General features: G+C 34.2%; 4 protein-coding genes and 1 long non-coding RNA gene across 7 annotated transcripts; 4 read left to right on the top strand and 1 right to left on the bottom strand.

Annotated features, from left to right (window-relative positions):
- The first annotated feature begins 3,440 nt into the window (after nt 1-3,440).
- Nucleotides 3,441-4,775, top strand: LOC148550326 (uncharacterized). Its single transcript, XM_088494431.1, has one exon. It carries the CDS (start codon nt 3,441-3,443, stop codon nt 4,773-4,775), a length of 1,335 nt encoding a protein of 444 aa, XP_088350557.1.
- A 165-nt stretch (nt 4,776-4,940) lies between these two features.
- LOC107606642 (uncharacterized) lies at nt 4,941-5,906 on the top strand. The gene has a single exon (XM_088494430.1). It carries the CDS (start codon nt 4,941-4,943, stop codon nt 5,904-5,906), a length of 966 nt encoding a protein of 321 aa, XP_088350556.1.
- Nucleotides 5,907-8,897: 2,991 nt separating this feature from the next.
- LOC107608795 (small ribosomal subunit protein uS13c) lies at nt 8,898-11,093 on the top strand. Of its 3 annotated transcripts, none has more exons than XM_088494173.1 (5): nt 8,898-9,049; nt 9,148-9,374; nt 9,444-9,668; nt 9,748-9,925; nt 10,314-10,444. In XM_088494173.1, the coding sequence occupies exons 2-4, from the start codon at nt 9,270-9,272 to the stop codon at nt 9,805-9,807; spliced, it is 390 nt and encodes a 129-aa protein (XP_088350299.1). In that variant the 5' UTR covers nt 8,898-9,049; nt 9,148-9,269; the 3' UTR covers nt 9,808-9,925; nt 10,314-10,444. The 3 variants fall into 3 exon arrangements, with proteins under 3 accessions (XP_088350299.1, XP_088350300.1, XP_088350298.1); XM_088494172.1 differs by adding an exon at nt 10,915-11,093 and having other exon boundaries at nt 8,915-9,374; XM_088494174.1 differs by lacking the exon at nt 10,314-10,444 and having other exon boundaries at nt 8,908-9,374; nt 9,774-9,920.
- Nucleotides 11,094-11,190: 97 nt separating this feature from the next.
- LOC148550325 (uncharacterized) lies at nt 11,191-14,183 on the top strand. Its single transcript, XR_015892358.1, has 3 exons — nt 11,191-11,627; nt 11,750-11,809; nt 13,780-14,183. It is a non-coding gene; the product is annotated as an uncharacterized LOC148550325 (long non-coding RNA).
- A 1,722-nt stretch (nt 14,184-15,905) lies between these two features.
- Nucleotides 15,906-20,265, bottom strand: LOC107609321 (uncharacterized). Its single transcript, XM_016311235.3, has 5 exons — nt 19,335-20,265; nt 19,124-19,241; nt 18,009-18,123; nt 16,567-17,613; nt 15,906-16,352 (listed from the first exon to the last, which is right to left on the bottom strand). Exons 1-5 carry the CDS (start codon nt 19,546-19,548, stop codon nt 16,095-16,097), a joined length of 1,752 nt encoding a protein of 583 aa, XP_016166721.1. The 5' UTR covers nt 19,549-20,265; the 3' UTR covers nt 15,906-16,094.
- Between the last annotated feature and the right edge of the window lie 95 nt (nt 20,266-20,360).

Here is a 20,360-nt window from a genome sequence, read left to right as displayed (position 1 = left end):
TTCTTAATCTCGTTTCCCTTCCTATTTGTGCTCCGAACTCTTGTAGAAAAACCTGCAGCCTTGGCGTAGTTCTTGTAAAATTTTCCAGCATCTTCAAGGGTGGTAAAGGTCATTCCAACCTTCGGAACAAATTGGTCATCAACAACCGAGAGAGGCTGCAGAATACACCATGTCAAAAACTGTAAATACACTCATAGATATGATTCAAATACACCCATATATATGATTCAAATACACCCAATCATGTCTGATATGATACACCCGAACCGCAACAACTCAACTAAAATGACAATAAAAGCCATAAACTGTAAATACACAGGCTGCAGAATACACCATGTCAAAAACTAAAAACACACCCAATCATGTCTGATATAATACACCCAAACAACAACAACTCAATTAAAATAACAGAAAAAGCAGTAAAGTGTAAATACACCCACACTTCTAGCAAAAATACACCCAAAAAAGATCTGATCTACACCCGAGCGTCTGCTATAAATTCCAGATAATTAATCAAAACTAATACATTACATTCAATCCACAGATTTATCTTCATGCATTATTTTGACAGTCAATGTTCACGAATTATTCACCTACACATTGCTATACAAATTACTGCAACAAAATTCATAGTAATCCTATGTAAATCAAATCTCAGGAACTTCGTTAGATTCAAATTCATAGTCCACTTCGCCTGGATTCAGCTGACAATCTGAGGTTAAATCATCTATTATCTTTAAAATGAGTTCAAACTTTGATTTCAGAAAACGAAAAATCAAATAGAAAACGAAGCTGGAGTTAGAGAGAGAGGAACTAACGTAAATGATGAAGAAGAAACGAGTGAGAAAGGAGGGGAAAAGAACGATCGAAGAAACCAGGGGAAGCTTCGCGAGAAGAAGAACGAGCAAATCTGCAAATAACGAAAACGAAGAAGGAAATAAATCTTTTAAATTTGGTAGTTAGATATACGCGGGATCCCTATATAGCGTGTGCATACAACGTAACCCTTGGAGCGCGTTTTGGGGTTTTATTTGTTAATGAACTTGTAAACCATACAAGTCATTAGGGCTTGTATGCAGAGCTTTTCTGTAATAATTAATACTGTATGTTTATAACAAACCGTTTAGGTTATAGATATTATAATAAATGGTTATTATTATTGTTATTGTTGTTATATTTGGGTTGTTATTATTATAATTAGAGTATTATTATGGTTATTCTGTAATACTGGTTATGATATTGAGAATAAGTTATTATTAATTTTTAGTAATTAATAATACTATTTAATAAATAATAGATAAATATTTATGATTTTTTAATAATTTATTATTATGTTATAACCGATATTATTTAGAATTTAATAATTATCATTTTTTTTACAGGCTATCAGAAATTTGTTGCCCAGAAAATTGGATCCGCCAGATACCTTTAACGAGGTAGCTCCAGCGACATTGGCATTGACTGGGTTTCAACACGTTTCGCGAGTAGGCGAAATGAGAGGTCATTTTGCACTACTGAGTGCTTTGGTGGAACGCTGGAGGCCGGAGACTCACACGTTTCATCTTCCGGTCGGTGAAGTGACGGTGACGTTGGAAGATGTGAGTTATATTCTTGGTCTCCCGATTAATGGGGAGGCCATTACGGGTAGATCAGATAGCAGCCACTAGTTTTTGGTGGAGAACTGCATTGCGTGTTTTGGTCGGGAGTCCGGTCCGAATGATCACGTGTTGGGAAAGGTTAATATTGCTTGGGTTCGGCAGTGCAGAAACACCGAGCCGTGTGATACTCAGGAGTCTCTCGAGCGGTACATCCGAGCGCACATTTTCTGCGTGCTCGGTACAATTGTGTTTCCGGATAAGTCGACCGTTTCATTGAATTCGAAGTTTCTACCGCTACTTCGGGATTTCTCCCGGATTTCAGGGTATAGTTGGGGAGCAGCCAGTCTGGCACACCTATACAGATCGTTGTGTCATGCCTCACGATACAACTGCAAGAAAATGGATGGCCCACTAATACTGCTTTTTGTTTGGGCATGGGAGCGTATGCCGTTCCTGGCACCTATACCCCGCGATTAACTCGGCGATATTGGTATTCCACTAGCGCGACGGTATTGGCTTTTATCGTTATTGTTATTGTTATTGTTATTGTTATTATTATTATTATTATTAAGCTTATTCATATTGTTATTATTATTATTATTATTTTGTTCTTCTTATTAATATTGTTATTCTGTTTTCGTTAGGTGGAGTCATTGGCGCCGACATACGAGATATATACGGCGGCCTACTGCGCATTTTAGGCAAGGACTCGACGACATGGGAGTTGACGACGTAAGTTGTACCATTAATGTCCAATGTTTTTATTCAGAAGAATAGTTTTTCTAATCGGCCTCTTGGTAACTATTGTGCAGTTTATATGGCGGCCATATATGGGAGTGGGAATTCCGGATGGCCTCGCTCCCCATATGGTTATGTGCTCCACCCAGTCGCCTCTAGTGTCATTCGAGTGCATAGAGTGGCACGCGACAGACCGGGTCAGACGACAGTTCGGGATGCAGCAGCTACCACCAGGCCCCGCGTTCGACCTTGGTCGTGATCACTGCAAGCGGTTGACAGGAGCACAGAACCATGACTGGCAGTGGCGGATCGACGGGAGGGCCTAAGGTGGCCATGGTCCCCCCAAAATTTTTTTTAAAAAAATAGTAAATAGTAATAATTAATAATATTAAATTTTTTTATATATAATATTAAAAAAATATAAGTTACAAAATTTTATAAATTAAAATAACTAAAAACTGCACTATGTATTGGATATTTGAATTATTGTTGCTCTTGTTAACAAATAGCCCATTCTAATAATTAATAAAAATGGTTCTATTATACTAGCCCAAGCCCATACTATTAATTAAAGTAACACTAGTACATTTTTCAAATATTTGTTTCAAACCATCAGAGGCATCAGCGCCACTTTTCTCTCTCTTTTAGTGGTTCCCAAACTTTTGGTCTTCTACTCTTCTCATTCTAATTTTCTTTCCATACCAAAACAAGACATATGAAGAAAAACCATTGAAGAGAAGTGAACAGCAAAATATTAACCATTGAATGCACAACAAAGATTCAAAGAGGTATATTTCAATTTTTTTTAAGTTAATAACAATGTCAAGTATTATTTACATTATTTATTTAAAATAATTAATTTATTTTTTTTATAACGGACAGTGTTCAAAGATTGAAGTGAGGACAAAAACTCAATAGAATTATTTTTGGGTGAGACTTGGAACAAAAAAATATTCAGGTAAATCAATAACTTTATTTTTGGTTATTATATATTTGTGTTTCTAAAATTATTTGTTATTGCTCAATAGGTTTAATATTTTTTTTTAAGAAAATAATATATATGCAATTATTTTTTTTTGTTAGATAGTTCAAGTTAAGTTAAAAATGTCAAAGATGAAAACAATTCACTCATTTTTCAAGAGAAAAGAGAGAATATATGATGAACAAAATTCAGCTTCAGATTCTTTGAGTAATGTTCAAAATATTATTGAACAACCTGTGACACAACTTGTTGAGCAAGATATTCAACCCCCTGCTTCCAAAATAACAAGGACTGAAATAGATCAAGTTAATATTGATACATTGATGCGTGATCCCAGAAAGCGTCCGCAAATTTGGAATTATCCTATCAATCAACAAGATGAAATCCGTAGAGCATACATAAAGTTTGGACCATATCAATTTATTATGGATGAGTACCCTCTTTCTGGTCTAGAAAGTCATCCTCGTCGTTTCAAAGCTCATTGGTTTAAGAGTTTTTCTTGGCTAAAATATTCGCCAGAAGTGGATGCTACATTTTGTCTTCCATGCTATTTATTTTCTAAAAAATCAAGTCCATTCACATCAGGAGGATTTCGCAATTGGAAAAAAGTGAATAATGGAAAGGATTGTGCATTTTTATCTCATGTGGGTAAATCTCTTAATTCTCCTCATAATATTGCTGTTAAGTCTTGTAAAGATTTGCTTAATCAATTATGTCACATTGACAAAGTATTGGCTAAGCAAAGCTCACAACAAGTTTTAAGCAATAGATTGCGTCTTAAAGCCTCTATTGATACTGTCAGATGGTTAACGTTTCAAGCTTGTGCTTTTAGGGGACATGACGAGAGTCATAAGTCTCAGAATCAAGAAAATTTTTTTGAAATGTTAAAATTATTAGCTTCTTACAATAAAGAAGTAGATGCAGTTATTTTGGATAATGCTCCTCAAAATGCAATATACACATCACCTTCTATTCAAAAGGAAATTCTATATGTTTTTGCTAGAAAGGTGCAAAATGAAATTCGCAATGAGATTAGTAATGCAAAGTTTTGTTTGATTGTTGATGAAGCTAGAGATGAATCTAGAAGAGAACAAATGGCACTTGTTGTTAGATTTGTTGATAAGCATGGATTTGTCAAAGAAAGGCTAATAGATGTTGTTCATGTCAAAGATACTACTTCTGCTACTCTAAAACAAGAGATTTGTTCTGCATTATCTCATCACAATCTCAACATTCAAAATGTTCGAGGTCAAGGGTATGACGGAGCTAGTAATATGCGTGGAGAGTGGAAAGGGTTACAAGCTTTAATTATTCAAGAATGTCCTTATGCATATTATGTTCATTGCTTTGCTCATCAATTACAGCTAGCTCTTGTTGTTGCGGCTAAAGAAGTTGTTGATGTTCATGCTTTTTTCCAAAGTTTGAGTAATATTATTAATGTTGTGTGCTCTTCTTGAAAACGCAATGATGAATTACGATCTGCTTATGCAACTGAAATTTCCCATTTAGTTGCAACTAATCAAATTGAAACAGGAAGGGGAGCAAGTCAAATTGGCACATTAAAAAGATTAGGAGATACCAGGTGGAGCTCTCACTTCAACTCAATTTGTAGCCTTTTACGTATGTTTGGAGCAACAACTTCAGTTCTGGAAGATTTGGCTACTAATGGATCTACATATTCTCAACGTGGTGATGCTACTTATGCTCTTAAATCTTTATTATCATTTGATTTTGTTTTCATTTTGCATATGATGAAAGAAATCATGGGAATCACTGATAAACTTTGTCAAGCATTGCAACAAAAATCTCAAGATATTTTGAATGCTATGCATTTGGTTTCTAGTACAAAGTCATTGATTCAACAGTTAAGAGATAGTAGTTGGGGAGCACTTTTGGAGAAAATTAGTTCTTTCTGCAATGATCATGCTATTCAGATACCTGATATGGGTGCTTCTTTTAGTGACATAATTCGGTCTCGTCGTAAAAAGGATGTTGTCACTGTTGAACACCACTATCGTGTTGACATTTTTACTAGCGTGATAGATTTTCAATTGAAAGAGCTAAACAGTAGATTTAGTGAGCAAGCAACCGAGCTCCTCATATTGAGTACATCTTTAGATCCTAAAGATGCTTTCAAGTTATTCAGTGTTTGCAACATATGCAATCTTGCAAAGAATTTCTATTCTTTAGATTTTTCTGAGCAAGAAAAGATTCAATTAGATAATGAGTTACAACATTATGAACTTGATGTGGTTAAAGCTCCAGATTTTCAAAATTTGTCTACTCTTGCTGAATTGTGTCAAAAATTGACAGAGACAGGAAAATCAAATATATATCCTTTAATTGATAGATTAATTCGTCTTGTTTTTACTCTTCCTGTGACAACAGCAACAACTAAACGGGCTTTTTCAGCTATGAAGATTATTAAAACAAGGCTTCGAAATAAGATGGAAGATGAATTTTTAGCAGATTGTATGATTGTATATATTGAAAAGGAAATTGCTTCAAAATTCACTTCAGAGATGATAATTGATGATTTTAGTTCCATGAAGCATCGTCGAGCAAGTTTAAAAATATCAAAATCTTAAAGTATGTAGTTGAACATTGACTTTTATATAATAAAATTACTTTTTTTATATATATGCTACAAATCATATTTTGTTAATTTTTTGTTATATTTTATATTTAATTGGCCACCCTCTTATGAAATTTCTGGTTCCGCCATTGATGACTGGGGACAGCTTTCTGCTTTGCCAACCAAGCCTTGCGGTAACTCACAGTGTAGTTGAACCTGCCTTGAATTTCTGTAATAACAGACTTCACCTTTATCGAGGGGTCTGCTTCGACCAACGGCCTAATGGCATCAGCAATTGTGTCTGAGTCAAACTTGGCATGATCTTGTGAAATCGTGCCCATGGTGCACGTGTGCTTGCCATTGTATCTCCTGATCTCCCAACAAGCTTTTTTTCGAATCAAGCTAGCTCGGATAAGCCAGTCGCACCCTGCACCATACCCCTTGCATTTCGCATAGAATGTCTGCAGCTCAGACTCATACACAGTGTAATCAACTCCTCTAGAGATGGTATAGCTTTTGATTGTAGATATCACCGACTCTCTCGAACCAAATTTTATTCTGACACTAAAACTCACTATCTTCCGCCGCAACATTGCCTTCACCTACGACATGCGCACCACTATCAGTCAGACAAGGCAAATAAATTAAGCACTATAGGAAACTTGAGTTAATAATCATAACATACCCGTATTCGCATACTCAGGAAATTTTGCGGCATGCATGGCTTCGAGATCTAGAGTCCGCATAAAAGACGGAACACCAAACGGGTGTTGGCTTATAATGGCATCCGCCTCATTCTGCACCGCCAGATTGCCTGCCAAGTCTCCGTCATCGTTTTCGTCATCGACTTCATAGTTAGCTTTGAATTCCTCTTCGCTGTCATTATTATCTTCTTCCCAATCTATATCCGCGAGCTCATCAACATGGACCTCGTCGCCGACCGTACCCATCCTCGACTGCTGTTCAAACTCAACGTACAGCTCTATCACCGGCACGTGAAATCGGGTTTGTCGATAAATATAGAACATCTGCTGCATGCTTGCATCGTCAGTGATGGACATTATTTGAAACTGTATCATCCCACCAAATACTTGCAGAGGATTCCTGTACAAAATGTTGCTCACCCTTTTCGAAATGTGACTTTGTATGTTCACACAAAGGCCATTTTGTAACTTTACAAAACTCGTGCTGTATGGAATAGCAAATGAAAATGGACATTCACAAACAAAATCCAATCCTTCGTGTGTATTCGGTATAATCTCACCGTTATAATACACTCGTATATTTGTAATATCCTTCATATTCTCACTTTTTTTACCCTTCTAATAACCAAAAAATCTCACAAGCACAAGCATCAGATACATGAAAGAAAAGGGAATGGGAGTACAAGTGAAGAAGAGAAGTGAGATGCGAGTTGGTATTAGCTGTGTTAGCTATTTATATGCAAGGCTCTTTATTAAAATATTATTTCGCATACAAAACGTAAGCTGCATTCTGTACATTTCGATAGGGGTGTGCATGGCCCGGCCCGGCCCGAAGACCCGGCCCGGTCCCGAACACTTTAGGGGCTAATTTGATGTGATTTCATCGGGTCTAGGGTCGGGTATGGGTTTTAAAAGTAGACCCGGTCATTATTTCGGGTCGGGTCCGGACCATAGCTCGGGTCACCCGAAATCGGCCCGGTGACCCGGTCATCATACATAATTAATATTTTGTATTATTAGTGATGGATAATGGCTATTATTATGTGAAATTTAAGTATTGTAAACCTTAATATTTTGTGTTATTAGTCATTATATATAAGACTATAAGTTAATGTTTTATGTTTAAAATGCATAAGACTTTAGACTAATGCATAATCTTGTGTTATTTGTATTGATTTAAATATTTGGTGTTATTAGGCAATATTAGTATTGATTATGGTTATACTTTAATTTTAGAGAAGAGTTAGTTCTTATTATATTTTTCTAAGTGAATTTATCATATCAAATAATGGTTGGAGTCTTGAAAATTTGGATATTTTTACATGCTAACTTACAAGAAGGTATCAAGGTAATATAATGTTAACGGCCCGGTTTTCACCCGGTTTTTACCCGGTATAATTGTGGCCCGAAAGTGTATAGATTTCATCGGGTCTAGGGTCGGGTTCGGGTCTAACAAATAGGCCCGGTATATATTTCGGGTCGGATCTGGGTCACATCAAACCCGGTTTCACCCGGCCCATGCACACCCCTACATTTCGAAAAAAAATTAGGCCCAAATAAAACGCAATCTGCGTTTTCTCTTCTTCCAAAAAAATTTGAACAGCCCATCTGACAAACGTAGCCTACGTTTTACTTTTTAAAAAAAAAATTAATAAATCTTTTCTGACAAACGCAACCTGCGTTTATGCTTTTCTCTTAAATAAAAAAAAATTCAAATGCAAAACGGAAGTTACGTTTTGTTTAATTTGAAACAAAAAAAAAACGAAATACTAGAAAATGAAAAACGGAAACTGCGTTTTTTTCCTTACACCCATAGTAGTGAAAATTTTGGCTGTTGCTCCATTTCATGGTGATACACCATGAGCTTCTCCATTTGTAAAAAAATGAGCATATATGTCTGATTTATTAAAAAAAATATATTATTAAAATTAATTAATAATTATTTTAAAGTTAATACGATTAACACTAGGTTAAAAAAACAAATAATACATAATAGATTACTTTTTTATTAATCAAATTATTATAATTTAAATTAATTTTAAAAAATAATTTAAAATTATAATTTTAATATGGGAAAGTATAGAGAGCCAATGGTTTAAGCGTACAATAGAGGTTTAGGAAGTATTAAAGATATGACCATTAGTGTTACATTGTCCTGTCAAATTACACTTTTGAGATGAGTGGTTTTAGATATAATATTAGAGTTCTAGATCTAAAAGGTCAATCCTTGATGAACCCAAAATCAGTTTAAGCGCTTAGGCCCTTTCATCCAGATGGTTATTCTCGAAGCCATCCGTTAATCCAATTAATTATGAACACATGTAGAAGAAGTTAAACAGTTCCCTGCGTTTCATATTCTTCGAAGGGAGAGAAACAGAGAGACATCACTTAATATGTTCCGTACCTTCCGTAGACCTTCAAAATTCTTAGAATATTGTTGGAAGAACCACAAGTACTTACTGTGTTCTTTGGGTTCTTCAAATTTAAGCTTTCTCTCTCTTGTTAGTGTAATCTAAAAAGACTTTTTTTTGTCTGTGGATCGATGGGAAGCGGAAGAGTGCAGTTGAAGAGGATCGAGAACAAGATTAACAGGCAAGTCACGTTCTCAAAGAGAATTGTTTTTCTATTTTTTTTTTTTCTAGCAGCAGAGGAAGAAGAAGAACAACTCGAGCATGGCACAAACGCTAGCGATGCCCGTAGCTCCCTCTCTCGCCCTAATCTCAAACCCTAGACCTCTTTCCAGAGCCGTCTATTTCCCTGTTCTCAACCCTCCCAAGGTAACATAAAACAAACTCTACCTTACATTTCTGAAATTTCTTTGTTTACTTTCGAATTTGTGTGCTCAGGTGAGAGGGTTAAGCATAGAGTGCGCTCGAGTTGGCGGAGTGGAGATTCCGAACAACAAGAGAATCGAGTTCTCGCTACAGTACATCCATGGAATCGGAAGGAGCAGAGCTCGCAAGATTCTCTGCGATATAAGCGTGGACAACAAGGTCACTAAGGATCTCAGCGAAGAGGAACTCATCACTCTTAGAGATAAAGTCTCCAAATACGTCATTGAAGGCGATTTGGTTAGTTTCCTTTCGCTTAAACCATTCAATTAATTAAGAAGAAAGTTTACTTTATTGATGTGTTTATTGATTTTCTCAGAGGAGGTTTAATGTGCTGAATATTAGGAGATTGAAGGAGATTCAATGTTACAGAGGATAGGTAGATAGGTACGTTTGCTGAAGAAGGCAAACGAAATCTCAGTGCTATGCGATGCCGAGGTCGCACTCATCATCTTCTCTACCAAAGGCAAGCTCTTCGAATATTCCAGCGATCCCTGGTTCGTACCCCTTCATTCTCTCTCTCTCTAATCCAATATCACCTTTACTTAATTTCACTGCTCATAAATATACATAATATGGATCTTGATTAATTAGTGAAATTTTAATTTCTGTGTGGAAATTACTTAATTAAGAACGCCACCGATTATCTGTTTCACATTAAGAGTACTGTCCACATGCAGTAGTAGGAGTATATATGCTTTTACATTTCCTATTTCCTCTTATATATATGCTTTCTGTGTGTAACAAACTCTGCTTTATGCTTGATTAAATTTGATTAGCTTTCATATTCCTAATTAAGATAGTATTTTGTTGAACCAGATTGGGGTTGGGTGCTTATTAGAGAAGCTAATAAGGCTAATAATTTGAATTTTTCTTTATGAATAGGGATGGATCATATCATTGAGTCTTCAAGCAGGTAACCTCCTAATCGCCGATTCCGATCCATTAAGAACTCAGTCGCCACACACCAAAACCCTAATCTCTCTGAGAGCGACTTCGCATTCCACTTTCAGCAGGTTCGTTCCCTCTCAGTTCCCTCCGTTAATGTCTATTCTCTTCACTCTTCGTGTTTCCTTCAATCTTCTGCGATTTCCAGATCTATTGCTTGTTGATTTTCATTCCTTGTTTCGGCTTCATTTCTTTTCTGTCACTCTTTTGATTTGTCCGTGTTATTCTTATTATATCTCGTGATCTGATTAGCTTGTATTCAGCATGTTGTGTGGAAAATTGGATTATCATTGTTAAAAAACATGGGAAGTTCTCTGTTCTTAGTATGAGTTTGATGTAAACGGATTTTCATTGTTAAAAAACATTGGAAGGACCTATTTTTTTTATTGTTTTAGAGAGCTTGTAGTTTTCTTATTTGAAACACTGAACATTTAGCTTTTGAGTTGGAGCTGAAATGTGTCAGTATAATAAATGAAACTAATGAATTCTTTGTTGGATGTTAATTATAACTGAGATTTTTATTTTGAATGAATGGAAGAGATGGGTGAGGAGGTGAAAGCAATTGTTCCCGAGTCTGTGCTTAAGAAGCAAAAGAGGGAAGAGGAATGGGCCTTGAAGAAAAAGGAGGAGCTTGATGCTGCAAAGAAAAAGAGAGCTGAGAGCCGCAAGCTCATTTACAGCAGGGCAAAGCAATATGCAAAGGAATACCAGGAGCAGGTTGCATTTCACCTTAATCTATTTCCCTTTTTCTCTATTTTAATGTTTGTTTCTGTTTTCTTTTATTGCGCTTTGCATTTTTCTCCGCCACATTGACCGGCTTTTATATTACAGAAAAAGGAGCTGATAATTGAAGAGACTACGATGCACTGCATTGCCATTGATTTGTCATTGCAGTGAGGATTTTAGGTTTCCTTTGTAAGAGACTTCATAATCCAAGAGACTAGGATGAATTGCCATTGATAAATAATTGTAGTGATATCAAAACACTTAATATGTTGCTTTACTTAATTGTCGTGCATATGTGATATCAAAACTTAAATCTACCTAATAATTTATACTTATTTAAATATTTCATGTACAGATATTGGATTAACAATATGGAACACCAAAAAAAGGATAACTAAATAAATTAAAATAAAATTTAAAGAGGTTGAGAAGGTTGGTGGAAAGGACTTGCCACTATGCAAAGAGCAATATGTGGCCTTTTTGGACTCGCTCATTCTTGGGTTGGACTCGCTCATTCTTGGGGAGGTAATTATGAAGTTTTGATGGTGGCAGATTTGATCAACATGTTTAACATTTTCATCAGTTTTGTTGTTGTATGTACTGTTTATCATGTTATGTGCTTAAGTTTTTGTGCTTTGGTGTTGTAGTGGGAAGATCGGATGCCGAGAAGGCTTTTTCGCTATGACGTTACTGCCTGTGAAACTAAGGTCTGATTTCTCTGCCCTCTTTATTTGATGTTCTCTAGTTATCTTCATAAACTACTTGCTCTGCACTAGGCTTCATGTGAATGGTAACTAAATTCACAAGGATAATTAGAAAAGATAAGATAAAGGAGTAGTTTATGCCAAGGTTAATGATACCAATAGGGCATGTTCTTTCCCAAGGATAAGATAAAGGTTAATGATATCAAGATAAGATAAAATAAGATAAGATAACTAAATTATTAAGTATTCATATTTAACAAAATCACGTTAAATTACAGCCCAAACTAGAACAAAAAAATGTTCAAATTTGCTTTTTTTTTTTTAAAATATTTACAATTGATAAATACTAAATAAAATAAATTTAGACTATTTTTACTATTTTTTTTTTGTGTGTATCTCAAACATTATTGCTCGTTAAAATTAATATTAAATTTTCAATTAGCATAAATGAGAAACAAAATAAATCTATATTTTGGTTAAAGATTTTTCTTTTAACACTAAATTTTAGAATATCCAAGATCTAACCCATATTATCAGTTCTCAACAAATTTCAGATTAATCTAATTATAACAGAAAAGTGAAAATAAACAACTTGAAATACACATTAATCTGTAGAAATAATTAGCTTTAAAATAAATAAAGCAATGGTTGAGAATTGATTGGTTTAAGCTTTCACACACCAACTTCTTGCTAAGCAAACCATACAGTTTTGATAATTTTTTTCTTATCAAACAGAAACTGTATCATGTAAAGATATTCTGTTAATAGTTTTTCTTATCCTCAAATGGAAAGAGTAAGATAAATAAGAAAAATTAGAAAATTTGCAGAAATAAGAGAATGTACTTTTATGTCAATGTATCTAAATATTTTACTAAAATATTCCAAACGATGCAGAAAAATCAGAATCCAGACCCATATTTAATTCCAAGTTCCAACAAACAAGAATAAATTAAACTAAACTACCTCCAATACTAACTATAAAGAATTATCAGAATTAATTACTCTCTCCATGTTTCATTCCTTGCTCTCTCACTGTCACGCTATTAAGACCTCTTCTAGTCAACGCAGTCAACAAACCTGGAAAAAAAAAGTAAAGAGGAGAATTTTGAGTTTTGATGAATAATATATTCCATCAACTTATTCATTTTTATATTTCTTGACATGTAGTTGAACTAAAATTAATCGAATCTAATTCAATTTTAAAAACTAGCTTAATAAAGAATATCAAAATTATATTTAACAAATATATCATATTTTCTAAAACATCTAGAACTGAATATTTAAAATTAAAATATACGATACACATGTGACCCAACAAATATAAAATAGAATATGATACCATATTATAATTGAACAATTTAAAAGATAAAGAATAGTAAAGATTGAACATAATTTACATAGCAATACACATCACCGGGTATAATTATTATAAAGATACATACATACTCTAAAACCCCATAAACAACCAGTACGAGAAACTAACATACACCTTTAATCCAAAGATCAGATAGGGTGATATGTATTTGATTGTAACATTAATTTGAATGTATAAACAATAACTGTGATTTGTGAAGCTAGTTTGTAAAATTGGATTGTCAAATCAATAAATAAAGCTAACATTGTTCATTCATCAAATTGTTATATATATATATATATATATATAAAACAAAAAAAAAATCAGTCTTTTCACATACCTTATGGATTAGGCTTTTTCGAATCAGATGGATTAGGCTTTTTCGAATCAGATTGATTAGGTACCGGATAATAATTATGACTCCCAAAATACTCTGGATACTGATAATAATCATTAATAAAATAAAAAAGGTTAATGATTGCACTAATAATCAAGAATTATAAAAGAAAAAAAAAAGAGAACTGGTTTGAATTGAATTGAATTAAGAGTTTTACCTCTCTAACGAAAAACGACCCAGGTTGAAATTGATGGTGGCTTTTTCTTCCTTGTTGGTTTAAAGAACTTGAAGAAGAATTGGAATTCCAACTCCAAGGAGTAAGAAAAGATTCATCTTTCTCAAGAAAAGATGTCAGACGAGGAGCAATGTCCACTGCCTTTGGCGTCGTAGTTGCGCCACCACCACCAATGGTTGTTCTTTCTTCCACAGAGTAACCACTTTGTTGTTCTTGGTTCTTCTTGTTCTTAGTTTCTTGCTCTTGCTCCTCTATTATCTTTATCAATTGTTGATGCTTGTAATTCTCCATCTGTTTCTCTTCATTATAGCGGTATTCCATTCATAACAAGGCAGATACAATAGTTTAGTAAAGGACAAAAAAAACTTACATCAATATGTAAACAATAATTGTTCAAAAGTTATAGCATATAAAGGAATATTATTTAAATATTTAAGACATCTAATAATAGGTACATGCCATGATGAAGAGAAAAAAAAAAGATTTTCTGATGGATTACTGAATAATTATTTTTGCTGTTGTTTGAAATTATTTTTGTTATTTAGAATTATTTTATTTAATATTTAATTAAATTGATTAAACTTCAATTTAACCAATAAACTATTGAACTAGTAATTTTATCGGTTTATTAACTGGTTCAAAACTCTCATGACCTTAAAAGAGTGGGGAGAATTATTGATTCAAAGAATGGTAAATAGTAACTAAATTTAATAAAATAATGGGTGAAAATTAGAAATACATTTATTTTTCGAATCACCATCAATAGATTTTTTCACATATATATATTTATAATTTACATATAAATACTTAAAAGAGGAAGAGCTTTAGTTACCTTGAAAAAACTCCTTCAATTCAACAAAGTTGCTATGTATATCCAAGAGTTGCATACACCAGTTCTTTGCTATCAACCGTTGAAGTGATGTTGCGGTGTTGTTGTAATCATATATATAGGCATAAAAAATTTTCTAATTTGTTACTATCTTATCAAATAAAAAAGATTATTTGAGTGAATTTTTTAAAAAAATATATTTTTAAGTTATCTTTTTTCAAAAGATTTTTACAAAAGAATAAAAATAATTTTATGTTTGAATATTTTATATAATTTTTTTTATTTATTAGTTATGCTTAGATATAACTATATAAAAATATTTATTTATTTATTTATTACGTAAAAAATATTTTTTAAAAAAATTAAAAAATATAAATTATAACTTTAAAAAAATATGTTTTTTTTCTACCATTTGTGGATTTTTTTAGAAATAAAATAAAAAAAATTCATATTTTTCTAAACATCATTTTTAAACTTTAATTCCTCAAATACGATTTTTTTTATTCTATAAAAATTATACAATTCGCCTTATTCCAGCAAATTCTCTTTAAATTTTTTTAAATTCGCATTTTTAATCCATTTTAATCCATTATCATCTCCAAATAGTATATAGATTTACAAACAATATATAGGAGTACACAAAAATACACAGACAGCAAATATAGCTTCTTCAAGAATTTTTTTTAAATTATAAATTAAAAAATAAGTCACATTTAACAATGGCAACCATTATCATGGTCTTCAAAAATACATTGGTACACTAGAATAAGTCATATTTAACAAGAATTTTTTTAAATTATAAATCGTATTTTATTTTGAAAAAAATTTTAAAAAATATAAATAATTTTTTTCAAAATAAAATACGACTTATAATTAAAAAAACCCTTGTTAAATATAACTTAATCTAGTATACATGTGAAGACGATGATAATGGTTGCTATCATTAAATATGAATTATTTTTTTAATTTATAATTAAAAAAAATTCTTAAAGAAACCATACTTGTTGTTTGTGTATGTTTGTGTACTCCTGTATACTGTTTGTAGACGATGATAATGAGTTAAAATGGATTAAAAACGCGGATTTCAAAAAATTTAAAGGGAGTTTGCCAACGAACTTGCTCTAATCCCCAAAAAAAAAAAAATCTTATTTGAAAAATTAAAGTTCAATAATGGTGTTTAAAAAAATATAAATTTTTTTTTATTTTATTTCTGAAAAAATCCCTACATTTGTCGTGTCACTTAAACCAAATACTTGCATAATGAACCTTAATTAAAATATTTCAACACATGCTATAGCGTTAAATGTTTAGTACTAAATTTCAACAAAATAGTACAAAACATCCTTGATGGCAAATATGAACGATAGGCCATTAGGAACATAATCACAAATACCTTCCGTTACACACAAGTTACACCACTTCCATTCTTCCAATAAACTTTACAACAACATAAGCATAGTTAGCTTCACATGCAAATCCACCATGGCTGAAAGAATGTTTTTGCCATTTAAATGTAGATACATGACTCATCCTTCACCTGCCCCGGACACTCGTCGGAGATTGACCACCTCTCTCACTGACGAAATCCTCATCTATTTCACTACTATCTAGACAGTGTCCATTTTGATTTACACTAATTTCAGAACCAGCGTTACTGCTTGTGGCATGAGGTGAGCCCGAGACACTGACAGTACGGCTACGCTGAGCCCCCGTGCGCACACTATACATTGAAGATGCTGGAATGTTTGTCATCAATGGTCGTAAATTGCCTGGAACCCTTTGCCGTATATCCTGGTCAAGAGAAACAAAAAAGTGTAAGCAATAAACATATATCTAGACACAGTTTTATTCACTTTGATCTGCTTAACAATCATTCATCAAATATCAAACGAGTCCAGTTAGGGAACAAGTTATTGTAGCATTTCAAGAAGGGATTCGAATCAGATGCATTACAAGTTTATTCTTACGAGATCCAAACTAGTATAGAAAATATGAAGAAGCGTACCATATGCCTAATAGCCATATCCAAGGATTTCTTTGAGAGTGTTCTTCCAAAACCTGAGCTATCTGGTGACGAAGATGACTTCCCAGAAAGATTACCATGGGGAGAGTTTTTGTCATCCAGCCTTGGTGGTGCTAATTTCCGCATATTTATTACCCTCTCAACCATCTTGGTGCCAATTACAATAGGATTGACATTGTCATTTGCTTTTGAGTACCCACGACTGACAGCAGGCATAGAGCTTCCTGTAGGATGAGAACCGCCAGAGGACCGTCCTCTAGAAGGAGAACATGATTGCCGCCTTGGTCTGCCGCTAGGAGCTGGCTCAACAGATGAAGACCGAGAACTGGGTGCTCCAGGCCTCCCCCTAGTTGCTGACAGTGGCCTTTCTGGTAGTGATGTCCTCAAATTGGGTGGAGCATCAAGTGAAAAGCCAGGCATCTCAGATGGATTCCATGGTCTTGATCTTACAGTTGGTGAAGTGCCATGTGAAGATGCTGGTTGCCGTGACACCACCGGAGCTGGCTTGGAGATTGAAGAAGCCTTAGCTGAAGGAGCAGATATGCTGGGTGCACTTGATGGTGTGGTTGGTCGCCTAGTTGGAGTAGATGCCCTTGATATGGACCTGGATGAAGGTACGGTAGGCCTGCTAGTTGGTGTTGAAGATCTTACAGTAGATCTTGACAAAGGTGTAGAGGATCTAGCTGGAACTGTGGGTTTAGTTGCAGCGACCGTAGTCTTGGAGGCAGAAATCATACTCTTTGTAAGAGAAACCACAGGCTTGGTTGTAGAAGATGTGGTCTTGTTTGTAGCAACCGCCGTCCTAGCTGAAGATAAGGTAGCCCGAGAAGTAGGTGTTGAAGATCTGGGTTTTGAAGCTGTGGTCAATGTAGGGCGTCCAGTAGGAGTTGCAGGTCTTGATCCTGGATTTCCTGATGATGATGAGGGCCTCCTAGTTACGCCACTAGATGAACTTAACCCGGGCGAGAAAGCTGATTGTTTACATACTAGGCTGCTCCTCCCACTAGGTTCTGACAGAGAATTTGCCAACTGAAACCATGAAACTGTTTTTAAGCAAAGAGACTTCATGACTACTGCCATGAATAAAAGTCTAGAATGCCAAATTATAAATATAAGTTAAAGCATGAACCAATTATTACCAAGAATGATCACGTTAGTCAATGATACCTGCAAAACTCAATACATTCTTCATAATCCTCGATACTTAAAATAAGAATCCTTTAATTTCTGCTTAAGTCAAGTTTATCGTGCACGGTGCGTAGTGAATATAATCACATTGCTCATTAACTTTCTCCAAAATCAGGAGGGAGCTTACATGGATAAGAACAATTTCATTAAGGAATTCAAACAAAACACAGAACATGTACACGACAATTGCCATAAAATGATTGGTATGATCGAAAACCTTGAATAGAACTGCTTACTCTAGATTTTAATACATTGGGACGTGAAGTTGGACCACCAAGCTGACTCATAACAGTTTTTTGAGTTTCCATCTCCAAAGATGGAAAAAGTGGAGTTCCCGGAGGAGTTAGAAGCCTGACAAGACAATAAGCAAGCTAAGCCCTAATTTGAAAAACATGCATTCCACTTTACATTAGAAACATTAAAAGTCATATCAATTATGTATAGCATGTGGCCAAAGATAATGCATTATTATTAATAATAATGAAAGCCTATGTCTGTTCATACGAAGAGCATATATGCAAAAAAGGTTTACAAATGTGATTTGAGTAGCGTTGGGAGAAAAATTGTGAAGACAATAATACTGCTAAAAGTGTGTCATGACAGTACTAATTACTTATGACTTAAAAACAGAATTATCTAGAATATTAATTGTGTAGTTAACTATACCAGTTTCCATAAATTTATCTAGACATAATTCAACTACAAAGAAGTAACTATAAATAGTACTAAACATTATGTGTGTCAAATATCAAGTGTGAAGACACAAGATTCATTAGCATGAAAACCAGCGTAATTGTACACTTCATGGAAAGATGAAACACTATACCCTTGACCTCTATATTCAAGCAGTATATTGTGGACCTTCATCTAATTTGCTTAAACTAGCCAATGTATTAAATGAATGGTAGCTGCTTACACTCATGAGCTTAATGTTTCACATTCAAGAAACTAACCAGATGTACTTTTTTTCCCTCCTTCAATTTTGTTTAAACCACCAATTTCTAGAATTTATTATACTTAGCTGGTTCAAGCTGAGTTGACCCAACATGGTAATAAAATATCTCACAGCCTTATTATTATTATTATTATTATTATTATTATTATTATTATTATTTTCAATTTGCAAAACTTGAATCCAATATCTAACTATCTAGCAGTAAGAGAAATAAGATTCACCTATGACCAATTTATCATTCTATCTACCTCACTCAGAATTAAGAAATGTATTTGGTTCAGCTCAAGTGCTCAATAAACTATCAGCTACTATAAACTGTAAAACGTTCCCTTTACAAAAAAGCATATTCTCAAGGAACTACATTAAACATAAATAGAAAGATGCAGCAGCACATACCAATCATAGTCATTCTTATCGTTCTCCGAATTGAGAAAATCATCAGCACCAGTCTTCCTCACAGGAGCTGGCGTGGCTAACGGGATGTTAAACAATGGAGATGTTCCCGGGTTCGACCCTGCAATAATACACACCCAATTCAATTGACAACAACAACAATAAAAGAGTTAAACAATATCCAAAAAAGCTTGAATAAGAAATGCAGTAAGACCTAAGGGTGCGTCAGCATGGAGTTCATCAGAGGCGCGAAGCAGCGAATCGGTTCGCTCCTTCTCGCGTTTCCTCATCTCAAGGAACAAGGCGAGTTCTTCGTCCCTGTCCTTCATCATCACCGAAGAAGACCTCAACACCCCCAATTGGTGGTGCCTCTGGTTAAACGCAGCTTGCATCTGCATTTCATGACCCCTGAAACCACTCCGATTCATCCCCAACCAAAAAAATTTTAAAAAATAAAAAATCGAAAACTCCAACACTCGAAACTTCAAACTGTGCAGTAATAATAATTAGGGATCGAAATAAAAACAATAATGAATTATTAATGATTAAGCTGCAACCAAAGAACCTAACTTAGTTCCCTTGTTCACTTCACCAAACCCTCTCACCCTCACACCAACCGATAACACTTTATACGCCAAATGCTAAAAGAATAATAAATAAATAATAAATAAAGAAAAAAATAGTTCAAAATAGGGAAGAAAATAAGCAATGTTAACGTAGCGCGAGGTTCAGAGAAGGAGGTGGTGTAAGCTTAAGCTCGAAGGAGAAGGCACAGAGATTGAGGTTCCAGAAAGTTCGATTTGTTGTGAAGAAAAGGAGGGAGTGAGAGTGAAGACTGAAAAGAGAAGAAAGGAGAGGGGAGGGAGTGGCATTTTGGTAATTAGAGAGAAGTTTGGAGTGGAAAATGGGGAAAGCGTGGAGTGAGAGAGAGAATAGATTCCGTTTGATGTTACTATCACTTGAAGACTACGTTACGTGTTTTCAATCTTTCATGGATGGTTTGGATGGATAATCACCATAATGCCCCTCGTTGCTTCATTCTCAATCTCGTGTTCTTCTTCTATTCCGCTTTTGTTCTTTTTGAATCCTTTTCCAACGGTGACTTTCCAATCATAACCCTCACCTTCTGTTACGCTTTTAGTAGCAATCCAATTATTGGATTTTCTTTTGGTACTTAGATTTTTCTCCTATGTATTTTAAGAATATTAAAATAAACTTTTTAACAAAAAAAAAAGTTTTG

The sequence above is a fragment of the Arachis ipaensis genome, chromosome B7 (assembly GCF_059453495.1).
Source record: "Arachis ipaensis isolate K30076 ecotype BB chromosome B7, ASM5945349v1, whole genome shotgun sequence".
Taxonomy (NCBI): Eukaryota; Viridiplantae; Streptophyta; class Magnoliopsida; order Fabales; family Fabaceae; genus Arachis; species Arachis ipaensis.
This window is presented reverse-complemented; position numbering and strand designations above follow the sequence as displayed.

Excerpts from the sequence above, each read along its gene's own strand:
- LOC148550326 (XM_088494431.1), top strand. The coding sequence starts at position 3,441 with ATGTCAAAGATGAAAACAATTCACTCATTTTTCAAGAGAAAAGAGAGA.
- LOC107606642 (XM_088494430.1), top strand. The coding sequence starts at position 4,941 with ATGTTTGGAGCAACAACTTCAGTTCTGGAAGATTTGGCTACTAATGGA.
- LOC107608795 (XM_088494172.1), top strand. The coding sequence starts at position 9,270 with ATGGCACAAACGCTAGCGATGCCCGTAGCTCCCTCTCTCGCCCTAATC. Across the intron at positions 9,375-9,443 it reads CTGTTCTCAACCCTCCCAAG|GTGAGAGGGTTAAGCATAGA; the intron begins GTAACATAAAAC and ends TTGTGTGCTCAG. Across the intron at positions 9,669-9,747 it reads ACGTCATTGAAGGCGATTTG|AGGAGGTTTAATGTGCTGAA; the intron begins GTTAGTTTCCTT and ends TGATTTTCTCAG.
- LOC107609321 (XM_016311235.3), bottom strand. The coding sequence starts at position 19,548 with ATGAATCGGAGTGGTTTCAGGGGTCATGAAATGCAGATGCAAGCTGCG. Across the intron at positions 19,242-19,334 it reads CCATGCTGACGCACCCTTAG|GGTCGAACCCGGGAACATCT; the intron begins GTCTTACTGCAT and ends GTATTATTGCAG. Across the intron at positions 18,124-19,123 it reads GATAAGAATGACTATGATTG|GCTTCTAACTCCTCCGGGAA; the intron begins GTATGTGCTGCT and ends TTGTCTTGTCAG.